This window comes from Marmota marmota, unplaced genomic scaffold (genome assembly GCF_001458135.2).
Source record: "Marmota marmota marmota unplaced genomic scaffold, marMar, whole genome shotgun sequence".
NCBI classification, from domain to species: domain Eukaryota; kingdom Metazoa; phylum Chordata; class Mammalia; order Rodentia; family Sciuridae; genus Marmota; species Marmota marmota.
In genome coordinates this window covers 21,402,351-21,416,405 of record NW_026000229.1, presented here as the reverse complement: position 1 = coordinate 21,416,405, position 14,055 = coordinate 21,402,351, and the positions used below count along the sequence as shown (strand labels likewise).

The 14,055-nt window shown below is 40.8% G+C and overlaps 1 protein-coding gene across 1 annotated transcript in view; it reads right to left on the bottom strand.

Moving 5' to 3' along the window:
• Positions 1-14,055, bottom strand: part of Myo1e (myosin IE) — a 190,677-nt gene that overhangs the window by 68,947 nt on the left and 107,675 nt on the right. The window contains exons 6-9 of the mRNA XM_048792944.1: positions 10,788-10,877; positions 8,941-9,072; positions 4,995-5,129; positions 3,966-4,098 (exon numbers count right to left, since the gene is read on the bottom strand). Coding sequence (XP_048648901.1) covers positions 3,966-4,098; positions 4,995-5,129; positions 8,941-9,072; positions 10,788-10,877 — 490 coding nt within the window. The remainder of the gene's footprint in view (positions 1-3,965; positions 4,099-4,994; positions 5,130-8,940; positions 9,073-10,787; positions 10,878-14,055) is intronic.

Here is a 14,055-nt window from a genome sequence, read left to right as displayed (position 1 = left end):
GGGCCATGAAAATTACCAAGAAGAAGACTAGTTATATAGAAGGGATTTTCTTGATTTTTGTCAAAACGCTCTAATATGAATAAATAGCACCTTTCTTGGACATAAAAATAGTTAGATTTTTCCATTATAAATGAAAGGTATTCGTAGATGAAAGTACAAATTTTGAACTTGGATATGTCTTCTTTTTCTGCATAAAGCTTTACCAAAATTCTCTGATAAAGGACTGTGTTAAAGACCTTATAATAATGCTCAAAAATCACAAGCCTCCTGGTAAAGGATAATCAGTTTGAAGTGCACAGATGGTGTTAAAATGTAATGGGTTGACATTTCTCAGTACACACCTTCCAAAGAGATTAAGTCAGTGAATGCAACTGAAAATGTGTAATGCCAGAACAAGGTATTTATCATGTATATGAGTATTTATCATGTACATGAGTATCATGTATATGCTTTGACTGGTGGAAGGGCTTCCTTTTCTAAAGGACACATGAAGAAAACCAAATGTGCTGATTTGCTGATGGCCCTTTCCTTTAGTTTAGTTTTAATGCTAACCCTTCTGGAGGTCTGGGTGTATCCTCCATTGAACTAAAACATCCTTTGCACAGAGTAAGGAGAGATGATGTCCACACATCAGATTGACACAGATAGGGTTCTTGTGAAAATTAAAGAGATGTTTACCTTAGTACCCAATGTACAAGAGGCCTTCATTGTCACACTGGTAATTACCACCAGCATTGGGGAGGGCCCATTTTACTAAATGTAATGGACATCATCCTCAATAGTTGATAGTCTATCCACCAGGGCCCCTTTCACTGTTAATGCAAACTACATTGTTTGTCTATTTTATAAGCATGGGCTTCTCCAAAACTCGTAGCCATACCAAAACCAAGGCACAGTTAAAATATCTGGTTATTATTGTCATGACCTCAGCTAAAAAACAAAAATAGGGCTAACACAAGAGTACTTGAGACAGACAGAGTGACTGACAGACAGGTACTACCCTTCCACCTCTTGTAATTCTTCCATAGAGCAGGCATGGCCAAAAGACTGCAGGCACTTGAAAAACAAGGCATGGAATTTGGCCAAGAACCAGAGCCACAAGCTTAGGGAAACAGCTATGAAGACTAGGGAGGAAATATATACTTGGTTTGGAAAAAATCCATGCCATGTTCTTCAAGAACAAGCTTTTATAGCCTCATATTTTTTTTCAGTGGCTGCCCTGGTGCTGAAATTATAGGGCCACTTATATTGACTTCCACCAAGCTATGAATTCCATGAGGGTGGGTGAGCGTGGCTGCTTCTGAGAGTGTCAGCAAGGAAGCTTGGAGGCTTAGGGAAGATGAGGGGGGGGTGAAGCAACGACTAATTAAAATGTTGCAACTTTAGTGTAGTTATTCAGAGTCATGTAAAATAAGAAGAACCTGCTAAAAGGTAATGTTTCAGCACATTTAACTAACAGAAATAGACTTCTGTTATTGCATTACGGTGTAAAGCAAAGTTGGATTTCATTTTTCCATTTAAATTTGAAGTATAGGGAAGAGAGAAAAGTAAAAAACATAGCAAAACAAAATTCCTTTCTTTTATAATTTTTTTAAAATAGTAAGGTAAATATGGTTCCTTTGTCTTTGGTGTTGAGGCTCTGTGTTTTCTCATCCATTAATCATAGGGTAAAAATAAGGGGCCTTTACTCCTCAATTTATTAAAGTAGTATTTTTTTTTCTGTCTACAAACTTCTTAGGTTAATTTAGTATTTAATACCTCTTAAGAAAAACTTTTTTCCCAAAGTATGTCACTCACTGCATTGATGTTGGCAGGCATATAAGTGCCTAAGTTGAGGTTTGATTGGCTTCTCAACAACACAAAAGATTTGACTAAGAAAATTCTATATCTCTTTTGGTCTAAGGTCAAATACATGCCTATTTTGCCTTAGTAGGCCCATTGTGATGGGATTCATAACCAATTTTTTTCCTACAATACAAAAGCTAGAGAAAAATGCTTTCTTTGATTATAAAAGCATAGATAGACTTTCCCTCTATAGATGTGTTGCGTGGATAACAGGAGAAAGATAACATGGATCAAGGTTATTCGTTTCAGTAGTGTTCATTCAGAATATCAGAAACTATCTAATGCATAGCAACAGATGATGAGGTCACAAAGTCAAAATGTAATCAAGCGAAGGAACGATCTGCAGCTGTACAAGGATAAAACCCCTTATGAATGGATAAATAATAATCACTAAGATATAATAAAATGCTATATGAAAAGCAACTGCAGAATTTGTGTAATAAGTGCCCATTATCACACAAAAGCGGGGAAAAGAATGGATGTGAGTGGCTGCTCTAAACACCTAACTCCAGTTACTGCTGGGGAGGGGAACAAGTTAACTACAGAGGGGTGCATGGGAGGACTTTTTTCCATATATCCACTAAACGGTGTTAATATATGACCAAATGAACAAAACCCAGTAATGATAGAAGAACATTACTGGGAGAGGTGCATATTTCTTTGTTGGACCTACTTGGCTTCAAGCTCATTCTGATGTCCATTGCTTGTCCACCTTAAATTCAAAGCAGTTGCCAACCCCAGGCCTTACCTATTTGGCAGAGGAGGCTACTCACTCCAGACCTCAGTGAGCAATGAAACCCTTCTTGGCTCAGCTATTCAATGGCATGCTTGCTGGTTCAGCATCATGACTTTATTCTCAAGCATAAAGTAGCAGTAAAGGATTTTACCATCCAAGGAGCAAGAGAAAACTAGTCTATCTCCACAGACACTTCCACCAAAATAAAGCTGTTATTTTGCCACTGTTACAAGACTAAGTGTTAATGATCCTCCTGGACACATAAGTGCATTTGTTAAATGTCAAGGATAAAGTCCATGAAGTACAGGAACACAATTATTATTATCATGATTGCTAGGTCATGTTCCTAGGTTTTATGGCCACCCTGTATATTTATCGTTTTCCATCCCCTTCCCTGGTAGACATAATTTATCCTTAGCAGATAGACATCAGAAGTTAGTAAAACTTCCCTCTTTTATGAGAAAAGAAAACAAAAATATAAAAAAGAACCTTATTTGGAATGGAAATATACCCGCTGCATTGTCAGCAATGAGTGGGATACTATTTATTACCAAGCAGCTAAATTTATCATCCTTGAAGAATGCTGAGAAAGGAAGAAATGCCTTCCTGGGTGGTTAAAGGATGTGTGCGTTCTGAGAACAGCCTGGAAAGCTGTCGATGCCTAAGAGGCAGAAGTTACGTGCATGGTATTTGTGGTGGACTGTGGGCACATGAAATCAATAATGTCTCTCTGCAAGAAGGGCCCTGAATTCTTCTTAGAGAGTAAAAATGGCCATTCAGGGCTTGAGGATGTGACTATGACACATGTGATCATTAAACATGATCATCAGAATGTGAACACAATAGTCAAAGTCCATATTCTTTCTGTGCACAGAAATCAAATCTAATCCAACCCATGGGACAAACTGAGCTTTTTCATATTTACATAAATTCAATCACTGGTTATTTATGAATTTCAGGTGAATGAAGATTGTAAAGCCCAGTTACCAAAAAGGTTTTCATTAAGAGACTAGTCTTTGGCATTATTAAACCATTAATCTTCATTAAATGCATCGATTAATCTTTGCAACTAGATGTGAAATTCTTCCAAATTTCTTCAAAGTTAGTGATAAATTGGAACGATTTCATTAATGACCTACAATGTGGGACATGGAGAAGCTAATAGTGACAAGAGAGGCAAGAGCATAAGAGATGTCTAGTCTTTCCTAAGGCCATTTTGGTCTGCCACAGCAGGACATGTAAGACTTCTCATCTCTATCTGATATACACTTGAGATTTACCATCCTTAGATCTAAGGATCTAAGCCAAGCAGAGTGGTGGGTTACTTCTGATCAGAGCTAACTACCATTCCCCTCATTCAACAACCACAGCCAGAGCTACGTACACTCCTCACTCTCTACTGCAGCATAATTGCCCACTTCTTTGAAGCTGATGTTTCCCAGGTGGAGAACCCCTGCCACTATCTGCAACACCAGCGTTTGCTCTTCTGCGAAGATCCCAATCACATTCATGGCATGCTGAAAGAGAAAAGAGAGATTATCCAGACAAGCTGGTCACCAACTTCATAAGCATATAACCAAGAAGCATGAACTGACTTGAAGAGTTACAGTAGACATGGTTAGCTTGTGATGGCAGTGGAAAGTCCCCAATGCGATCACTGATCGGTGTACTTGCACACATTCTTCTCAGAAGTTGGAAGGGCAGTTCTATCTTTAAACGCAGCATTCCATACTCCAGGAATAAGGGAAGGAGGGCTCCAGAGGAAAGACACTCAGGGGAGTGGCAGCTGGGCACAAGTCCCCAGGGCCAGCCTCTTCCTGGGGTTGCCAACTCACCCCTCCAAGGGCACTGCTGCCCCCATGCCAGCCACTCCCACTAGTCAAGAGATCATTCCCTTCGGGGAGGAATGAGAACAGATTATACTTGCAAAGGAATTTTAATTGAAAATCTCCAGGAAATCAAAGCACCATTAAAAAAGCCTAGTTTCTGATGTCCATCAAATTCTATGAAAGATAGATGCACTATATGCATGTTGGCTTTCCATACTCTGAGAGAGCTCTACTCTAAGACCAGTGTGCAGGTCTTCACACCAATTGTGAAGACCCATCAGCAAAAAAAGTGTGCATGTAAGTGAATTGCCCACAATAGGTTTTACCTGATTATCAGAGCTCCTACAGAGGGACAAGGATGAACTCACTTTTTCACCCATTTCAAATCATTAAGTTGTCCTCAGGCCATTGGGCACATGACCATTTAAAGTTGTTGAAAGATAGGTCTTAAACAAGGCATGCTTACAGTGGCACAAAGTAGCAGGTCACCTGCTCTCTGCTTTGGTGACCTTTACTGCCCTTTATGCCACAGGTGATGCCCAGCTGGAGAGGAGATTTTTGCCTGGCCCTGTGCTGGTACTTACCAGCGTTTCTTGGAACTCCCGCTTGTCATCGATGTCATCAACCTTGTATGACCCGGAAAGGCTCAGGTAGTAATAATAATCCATGCTAGTGATACCAAGGCTATGCTTCTGCTCCGCAGAGGCCCCCTCGATGAGCTGCAGTGACAGAACATGACATGTACTATGATGTGGCCCACAAGGCACCCACAGTGACCCCATAGTTCCTGCTACGACCATGATTGAGCCCAGGCAGAAAGGACTTTCTGCCCTGCTTTCTCAATATATGGGTTGTTCCACTGTCCAAAATATGAAGGGACTTGTGAATATCTTATTTACTTGTAGTCCCAAACCATCTCTGCAAATTCTTTTTGGTATTGGGATTTAACCCAAGGTGCTTTACCACTGAGCCACATCCCCAGACCTTTTTATTTTTTGAGATAGGTCTTGCTAAGTTCCTTAGGGTATAAGTTGCTGAGGCTGGTCTTAAACTTTTGATCCTCCTGCCTCAGCCTCCAAGTCGCTGGGATTATACAGGCATGCACCACTGCAGGCTTGTGGCAAATTTTAATTCTTAATTCTAATAAAACCTGTAACAGCTGAGGATCTTGTCCAGTGGAAAAATTGTACTGCTACAGTTGTGATCCTTTGAAAGAGTAGAAAGCAAAACAGATTGCCACCACTAAATTCCTGCCTGAGTTGCTTCTGAATTTTTAAAGTAGAACTGGTTCCTCCATCCTTCTCCCTACAGGGTGCATACTGAAAAACGTGGAGCTCCCGCTCTATGAGAGTCTGATCACTGACTGTCCTTTGACTTCTTGTTCCAGCACTGATGTCTGCCTTAACTCTGAACTCCAACCAATGGTGTTGGAAAAGGTTTAACGATCAACTCCTGGGAGGAAAAAACCATTTACATGCAGTGTTTGCCCAATATTCGTGGTTGAAATTAGTCCCAATGGGAGCATACCTATCAAAGAAATGTCACAAAAGAGGTGGGAAGAAATGCATACATCCTGTGCAAGCCATCTCCAGGACACTATGGCATGAACCCAACAAACAATATTGAGATGATGGAAAGTTTGCCCCCTGACCCATGCTGGGGGTCAAACCCAGGGCCTCAATGCAATGTAAGCAATATTCAGAAAAACAGAGAGCTCCTAGCTTTGCTTCTCCATCTCTGTCAAGTTCCTCATGCCGTCTTAGCTCCCCTGTGGCAAATAGGTGGCCCCAGCGGCATTATTGAAAAATTCCAGGACAACCTGTGACATCAGGTTCCCTTTGTTGTGTTTTTTTTCCCTGTCTACTGAAAATGTTTGGTGACACTCCTTTCTTTCCCTACTCCCCATGTCGTGACACCCCCCTCCACAGAAAATCTTAATCAAGCTTCTCCAGAGATCTTCACTATAATTGATTGTAGGACTATCAGCAAAAGAATTTCTGCAAGAGAGTTCAATATAGTTAAACTTCCTGTTTCCTGTTGCTCTATCTTACTTCACCAGCCAAAAGAGATCAGCACTTCAGGTGCTAGTTTTTCACAAATATTTATGGACTATCTAATACAAATAACAACATATATAATAGTTGGTAGAAGGGGTTTGCAAATGCAGAGTGTGATAAGAAAGACAGGTCCTTTAACAAGGCCTCTGGCCTTGAGCTGAGCTTCACAGACAAGTTTACATTTCAAAGATAGAGAAGATGTTACTAATGGGGCTCCAAGGTAACAGCTGGCCAGGGGAGGGAAGAAAGGGGAGAAGAAGCTCCCCCCTCCTCAGGCACTGTCCTTGAAGGGTTAACCTGCCCAGAACAGTGGAAGAAAAAGCTGTTTTTGTGTGAACTTCTGAGCCCCTCCCCTTACATGGTAGGTATAAAGTTCTGAAACTGCCTGAACTCGGGGGTTTGAGGGTTACTTGATTACAACGAAAGCTATAACCTCTGAACATGTCTGCAGCCAAATAAACCTGCTTCCTGTTTCCTATTTGGTGTCCTGCCTCATCTGTCCTCTATTCCACCCCCACCTGCAACAAAGAACGTTCCTCAGCTCTTTCAAACTTCTCCCTTCAGATCACATAGTCTTTCTCACTAGTATCTTCCAACTTCCCTTTCTCCAACTCACCTATCTACAAACATGGGGCTCTTTACCTTTGTTAAAAGCTTTTCTTTGACTCTGAACTTCCTCAGGGTGCATAATCTACTTCCTCTCTGATTTAATTACTCCTGAATTTTTAAAGTGGAGCTGGCCTCCCCACTCTTCTCACTATAGGGTGCACACTAAAAAACTTGTAGCTACATTTCACCATCTTTCCTTACCACTATGGCAAAATTCCTCTCCTGCCCACTTTCCAGTAGCTAAGCCAATTCTTAGTCCTCAGATCCCTGGCCAGCCCCATTCCCCTCCAGAGCACAGAGCATTAGAACCGGGGTGGCCCATCCCCCTGAGACTTCCCTTGGCTTTGGGGACACATCCGGATCCTGGGCTTCCTTGTTTTCCTCTCACTACCTTCATGCCTCTCATCTGTGGAGGACCTAGGCATCTCTGGGTCCTGCATGGGCATCATTTTTCTCTCCACACTTACTCCCATGGAGTTTCATCTATTTCACATCTTTGAGGGTTACTGTTTGTCAAACTCTGATACCCCTGAGCTCTCTGTCCCCAGCCTCTATTTTGGTATTTTTTGATCTGCCTCCTAGAGGTGGGTGGGGCCTGCATTTATTGAAAGGGATCCTGACATCCATTAAACACTTCTGTCTAGTACTCGATAAATAACATATTGCTGTGTGTGATATGCACAACCATTTTCATTCACTTCATAAATATTGTTTTGATTAATACAATTACATGCATAACTGAACTCAGAGAGGCTTTTGGTCATATATGTACTTTTTCAACCAACAGACACCAACTAAAAGAATGATCTGCCATCATTAAAAACATCTTGTGGCCAGGCATGGTAGCACACGCAAGTAATCCCAGCAGCTCAGAGGGCTGAGGCAGGAGGATTGCAAATTCAAAGCCAGCCTCAGCAATCACGAGGCACTAACCAGCTCAGTGAAACCCTGTCTCTAAATAATACAAAATAGGGCTGGGAATATGGCTCAGTGGTTGAGTGCCCCTGAGTTCAATCCCTGGTACCAAAAAACCCTCCAAAAAAACCATCTGTGCATTGAAGAGATTGTTAGTTACTCTCAAGGATCAACTTCCTTCTAATCCAGTGATCTTCAAACCCAAAACAAAACAGTTACCAGGCCTTTCTTCAAGAAAACTAATATGGACCCCTAATATAAAAATATTAATAAGTAAACCCAAACATTAATAATTGATAGGACATCATTATATTTTTAAATACTTAAAAATATTTTTAATACAGCTGATTCATATGGTTGCTGAAGACTGGAACATGATTTTAAAAGCATCCTGTACACTGCTCTGACCCCAAACTGTCCCTGGCTTCTAATGGTCTGAAAGGAAACTTTCTGAGCTGGCATTAAAGATCAGTTCTCCTCTCCAACAGTCCACCTGCTGAAAAGTCTGCCCTGCAAGCTGGCTGAGGCTGGCTCATGAACTGGCTTTTACCTCTCTGGCTTTTGGTTCAGTCACCCAACTTCCCTGATAGGTGCCCTCTCCACTCTCTACCCAGGGCTTTCCCCACCTTAACATCTCCCCTTTACCATCCTGGCCAAATCTCTCCATATGAATTCCCATTTGGCAAAGAATCAAACACTCCTACTTCTGTTTTGAAGTTATGTCAACATTTTTTTGATTATTTAACTTTCAGGGAATTTGCCTTGTCACTCCAATTAGAACTTATTTCCCTTGATGGCAGGGACATTTTTACGATCCTGCATATGGTAGTAATGAAGTCTCTTCAGCTTGTTAAACTGTCTACACTTGAGGACTGAGAGAAAAAAATAAAATAAATATATATTAATATGGAGGAAAAAGAAATGGGAAAGAAAAGATATAAAGGGAAACCTGGTAAAATATGTGAAAACTCCGCTCTCCAGGGTTCCTCATCACCACCCTAGATTTTTCCAGAAGGAAGTTGGAGATCTTTCCACCATCTGGTTCCCCACCTGGACTGAACTGGATTTCAAAGTATTTTCCCTGCAAGAAAGTTAGGGATTTCCTTTAATGGTTGGTAAACAAAAACATAATGCTGCAAATAGGTTTTGAATACAGTATATAATTCAAGGAAATTCATAAATGAGAGACATGTTCTGAATTATTCCTAATTCTGGCCTAGACTTCCTCAATTTTTCATATCAAACAATAACCTGAGCTTCTGTCCAATCACACAGTTCTGCATTCAGAGAGAATCAATCCTTCCAACCAGACTAAATAAGGATATGCTATATTCCCTGCCCATTTTCCTCCAGTAGTTACTTGCCTGCTCAACCAAAAGGTATAAAGAATGGGCCAGAAAATCCCTTGGTACACTTAATCTAACAACAGTGAACTCTGCCAACTTGTTTCAGAGGAAGCGAATTTCCCCTCTGGCAGGAGGTGAGGGGGAAAGGATGTGTACAGCCCATCTATACTTTTCCCATCCTTCCAGTGGGATTATACGAAATTTTGTAATCAGATAAATAGTAAATGATGAGTTTTTGTTTTATTTTGTCCTGCTCTCTAAGGAAGGCAAAGGAATGGATGAAGGGTAGCTAGAGGGCTGAATCTCATCGATTCCACTTTTATGAGGCAGGTTAAGAATGACAATTAGGGAAAAAAGGTCAAGCGGAAAATATGTTCACATTTTCTTTCTTATTCTATCACCTAGAAACTTCAGGATAAAACAACCTGGCACTAGCCAAAAGATATGAGAGATAAACAAAGGAGCAAATATTCTGAATAATCCTGGGGAACAAGGAAAGTGAAGGTGAGCCTGATTGACACAATCCACCAGGGAACTTGACAATTATTGCATGAGAACATGGTGAAGCTTCTCTTGGAAACAGAAACTTCCTTCCAAAATAAAGAGTAAAAAAGAAATTGTTTTTCTCTGAATTTCCCACTATTTATTTAAAAATGGCCCAGTATCAGCCTCACAGATGGCTCCTCACGTGTTTTAGTGCCAGACATAATCTATGGTGAAATAAGATGCAAAATCTATATAAATCAGGCTATGGGGTAAGCATTTGTTTCTTTGTAAATGTGGCTTTCTATCAAGGGGATTTTATTCCTGTTCTCTAATCTACCACCTCAGGAGACACCCAGACAAAAAAATGTGGAAATGGGCATTCAGAACAATGCATGGGTTGACATTTTTTGTAACCTTGGGTACATAAGCCAGTGAGGAGGCACTCTGTGAGGCTAGGTCCAGTCACTTCTGAACCCATAAAGTGAATGCATAAAGCCAGAGAGGCTGGGTGTGCAGTCAGCTCACTCTGACAGGGGAGGAAGTTTCTCTCCATGCAACCAGTCAGTCCAAGGATCTGCTCCTTTCACAGACCTAGCTCTGAAGAGCAAAATCATTGCTGGTGGGCAGTGATCTCTGAGATACCTATTGATTCCATTCATTTCTCTAGGGAACAAGCAAAACTCCTCAGGAACCAAATCCACCACTTTCATCAATTTTTATTTCTTCAGTAAGGCAACTGCTTTTGAAATATCTAGTTTGCATCCTTGAAGCTCAAAAATAACTTTAGTCAAAGATTAAATTGGAGCTTGATAACATGCTGCTTTAGAAAATAAAGGAGAAATTGACAAGGTGGCTTCCTGATGATATGTGAAATGCTCTTATTTCCTTTGGGACCTAGGACTTAAGGTAAGAGCATCATCATCATCAATTAGGCAAATTTCTCTGAAACAGGGATGAGACTTACAAATCTGCTGGAGTTGTTGTTTCGGACAGTCTTGGCATTCCCAAAGGCCTCCAGCAGCGGATTGGACTGCAGGATGATGTCCTTCACATGCTGTCACAGCAAACAGACCACAGGTTAAGGAGGTGCAGACACCTGCCACACATGCGAAGCTGCACTTTCCCTAATGTCCTAGTTTCTGAATGCTGTAAGGAGAGAAGCCCCAAGTCATGTATCCCTGGGAATTTCTCGAGAATCTATTCTTTCATGGCAACAGATCTGACCCTGTATGTGCGACTGGGTCTCCCAACTCCCTTGGCTTGATGCAGGATCCCCAGGAGCCAGGTTGCCACTAATAAAGCAGAATCCACAAATGTTCCTGATCTGGACCTCTACCTAGTGTGGCTACAGCTTCACTCTGCACTTCTGAGTGTGCCAGGAGTCACAGCAAGTAAGAAAGTGAAGCAACAAGGGGCATCTCCTTGCTGTTGTGATTAGTTTTTCTGATCATGGCCCTTCCCAGCTCCTCCCCTGCTCAACTACAGGCAAAAGCTACCTTAAGGGAAAATTAATTAGTATCTCTTCCTCAAAGTTTTAGAAATATAATCTGGTGTTCCTCAAACTTTAATGTGCATGAATCATCTATGGATTTTGTTAAAATGCAGATGTGGATTTAGCAGGTCTGGGGCATGATCCAAGAACCTGCATTTCTAACCAGCTCCCTGGTGCTGCTGGTTTTGCCAGCATGGATCCACACTTGGGCCAATGCTGGATTTTGTGAAATAAGTCCTAGTCTCCTAGAGGGGAAGAATTTGGTTTTCAAAACACCCAAGTTCTATGCCAGACTTAAAAGTGTGCAAAACACACCACGGACATAAGACAGTTCAATAGATAGGATTTGAACAATGAGTCATTCCTTGTACTTCTAATTATTCACATGCTATGGTTAAACATGTTCCAGAAATAACAAGTCTTCTGGCTTATGCTCTTTAGCTACTGACTAATTCTAAGCCAAGAGCTCTGTATCACTGTCCTCATAGGAAAACAGGAAGAGAAAAATCAACATTAACCGTCTGCAATCCGACCACTAGGTCATGGGCTGTGGCAAACAGGACTAAAGAAGGCACTCAAGACAAATCGACCATTTAACAGCCAAAGTGCTCCCTCGGTACCCATCTGAATATTCAGAAGATTAGGTATCTCAAGAAATGAGGACTGGTTCCGTCCAACTTTGGAATCATTGATAGCAATGGCACCAAGGGCAAATTCTGGGTGGTCCCTCCATGGGGTCAAACTCAGAAAAATATTTCCAATCTGTCTAGTCCTTAAAAACTCGTGAATCATTATAAAATTTGCTTTTCTTTGTAAAATAAATTTTGAGTTTATGGATCTTCTGTCTTCTGTTTGCTGGCTAGATGTGCCTACACCACTCAAAGCTCTCAGCTCCTCTTAGGAAAGGAATGAGTGGAAGGCTCTTCTATCTCTTCCCTTCTTTGATTAGAAACTGTTGTTGTTTTTGTTGCTGCTGCTTCTGCTGCTGCTGTTACAATTGTTTGTTTTTGTGGTGTTGGGGATTAAGGCAAGAGCTCAAGCCTCCAGGTCTAATCAGAGACTTTTAAAGTGAGTATGGTTTTGCATGTATGAACTTATGAACTATCAGTGATGTCCAACAGAATTGGAAGCATGTGATGAAGTTATCAAGGAAAAGAGAAAGAATAAATTAAAGAGCAGCCCACTTACAAAATAGCATTCTGATTCCTGCCTCCACATTGGCCCTCTAAGGACAGAGTCATGTGAATAGAGAAAAGCAAGTGGACTGAACCACACCAGACTCACGGGTTGAAGGCTTGATTCCAAATACAGTGGTGTTAGAGGTGGGCTTTTTGAAAACGTTTAAATCATGAGGCTCTGATCCATTAATCCATTGATGAATTAATGATCTGAATGGATTACTAGGAAGCGAAGAAACTGCAGGAGGTGGGACCTAGTTGAAGAGAGTGGGTCCTTCTTGGGAGCATACACTTGGGAACTATTATCTTGTCCCTAGGCGCCTCTCTCTCTCTCTCTCTCTCTCCCCCTCATCTGTCTCTCTCTCTCTCTGCTTTCTGGCTTCCATGAGGTGAGCAGCTTTCCTCTGTTATGCCCTTCCACCATGATGCCCTGCCTTAACCGCAGGCCCAGAGCAATGGAGCCAGTTGACAGAGGACTGAGCCTCTGAAACTGTGAATCAAAATAAATCTTTCTCCTAAAGTTGTTTTTTCTCCAGTATTTTGTTACAGTGATGAAAAGCTGAACACAGTTGGTTTAAATAAAACATTTAAAAATTAATTTCATCGGTTTCATTTTACTTTTTGTAAATATGGCTACTTAGTAAACTTAGAATTATAGGCATTACTTGCATTCACCTCCTCCTAGACAGAGCTAACTGCTCTAGAGTTTCCTTTTTCTTCAGAGAAAGAGGTCCTACTGAGACCCTTTCAGTTTACATAAGAAAATATGGACCTTAAAATCCTTAAGCTTTCTGGTCTACTAGGTCATTTAAGTAGTAAATTAATAATCAGCAAACTAATTAATAAAAAAATTTAATTTATCTTTTTTTTAAAAGTCTACAGTTCACCATGGCAATAACATTCCTTATTAAATGATTCTGATTTTTAAAAATTAATCTTTAGAATTGATTCTACTTTGGAACAAGAATTATAATTTTGAAAAGTTCACCAGCACTGTGTGCAGTGAAGAGCACTATACTTTGGGATAGTCCCCTCTAGACCTTAGCTCCTGATCACCATCACCCCCTGCTCCTTGGGGAGCTGGCTTTACTAGCTTCTGTCATTGTTGATTCTGCTACCACAATCAGTGACAGAGAATAGATGAAGCTGATCTACCCAGTTCATCTCTCTATCTTCCTGACTCTGTTGCTTCTCTGCCAGGGAATTCTCCTTATCTTTTCATCTGTTGTGAATTTTCTGATGTTTTCTTCATATTCGCTAATCATTCCTTCTTTTCTCTTTTCCCTTTCTTTTAAAATTTATAGATTTCTTGAATTGGCAATTTATTCAGAGTCCAATATAAGTATGTGAAGGGTGTACAGGAAGAGTACAGCCTCTCCCAGTCTCCCAGTGCCTTCCCTAAAGACAACCTATTTCTTGGGTATCCTTCCAGGGAGATGTAGTGCATATCCAAATAAATACTGATGCATACTCATTTTTCCTCATATTATATAGAGGGTTTGGAGCCTTGCTTTTTGCAATTAATGAATATATCTTGGAGATCATTTCATAGAACAACATGA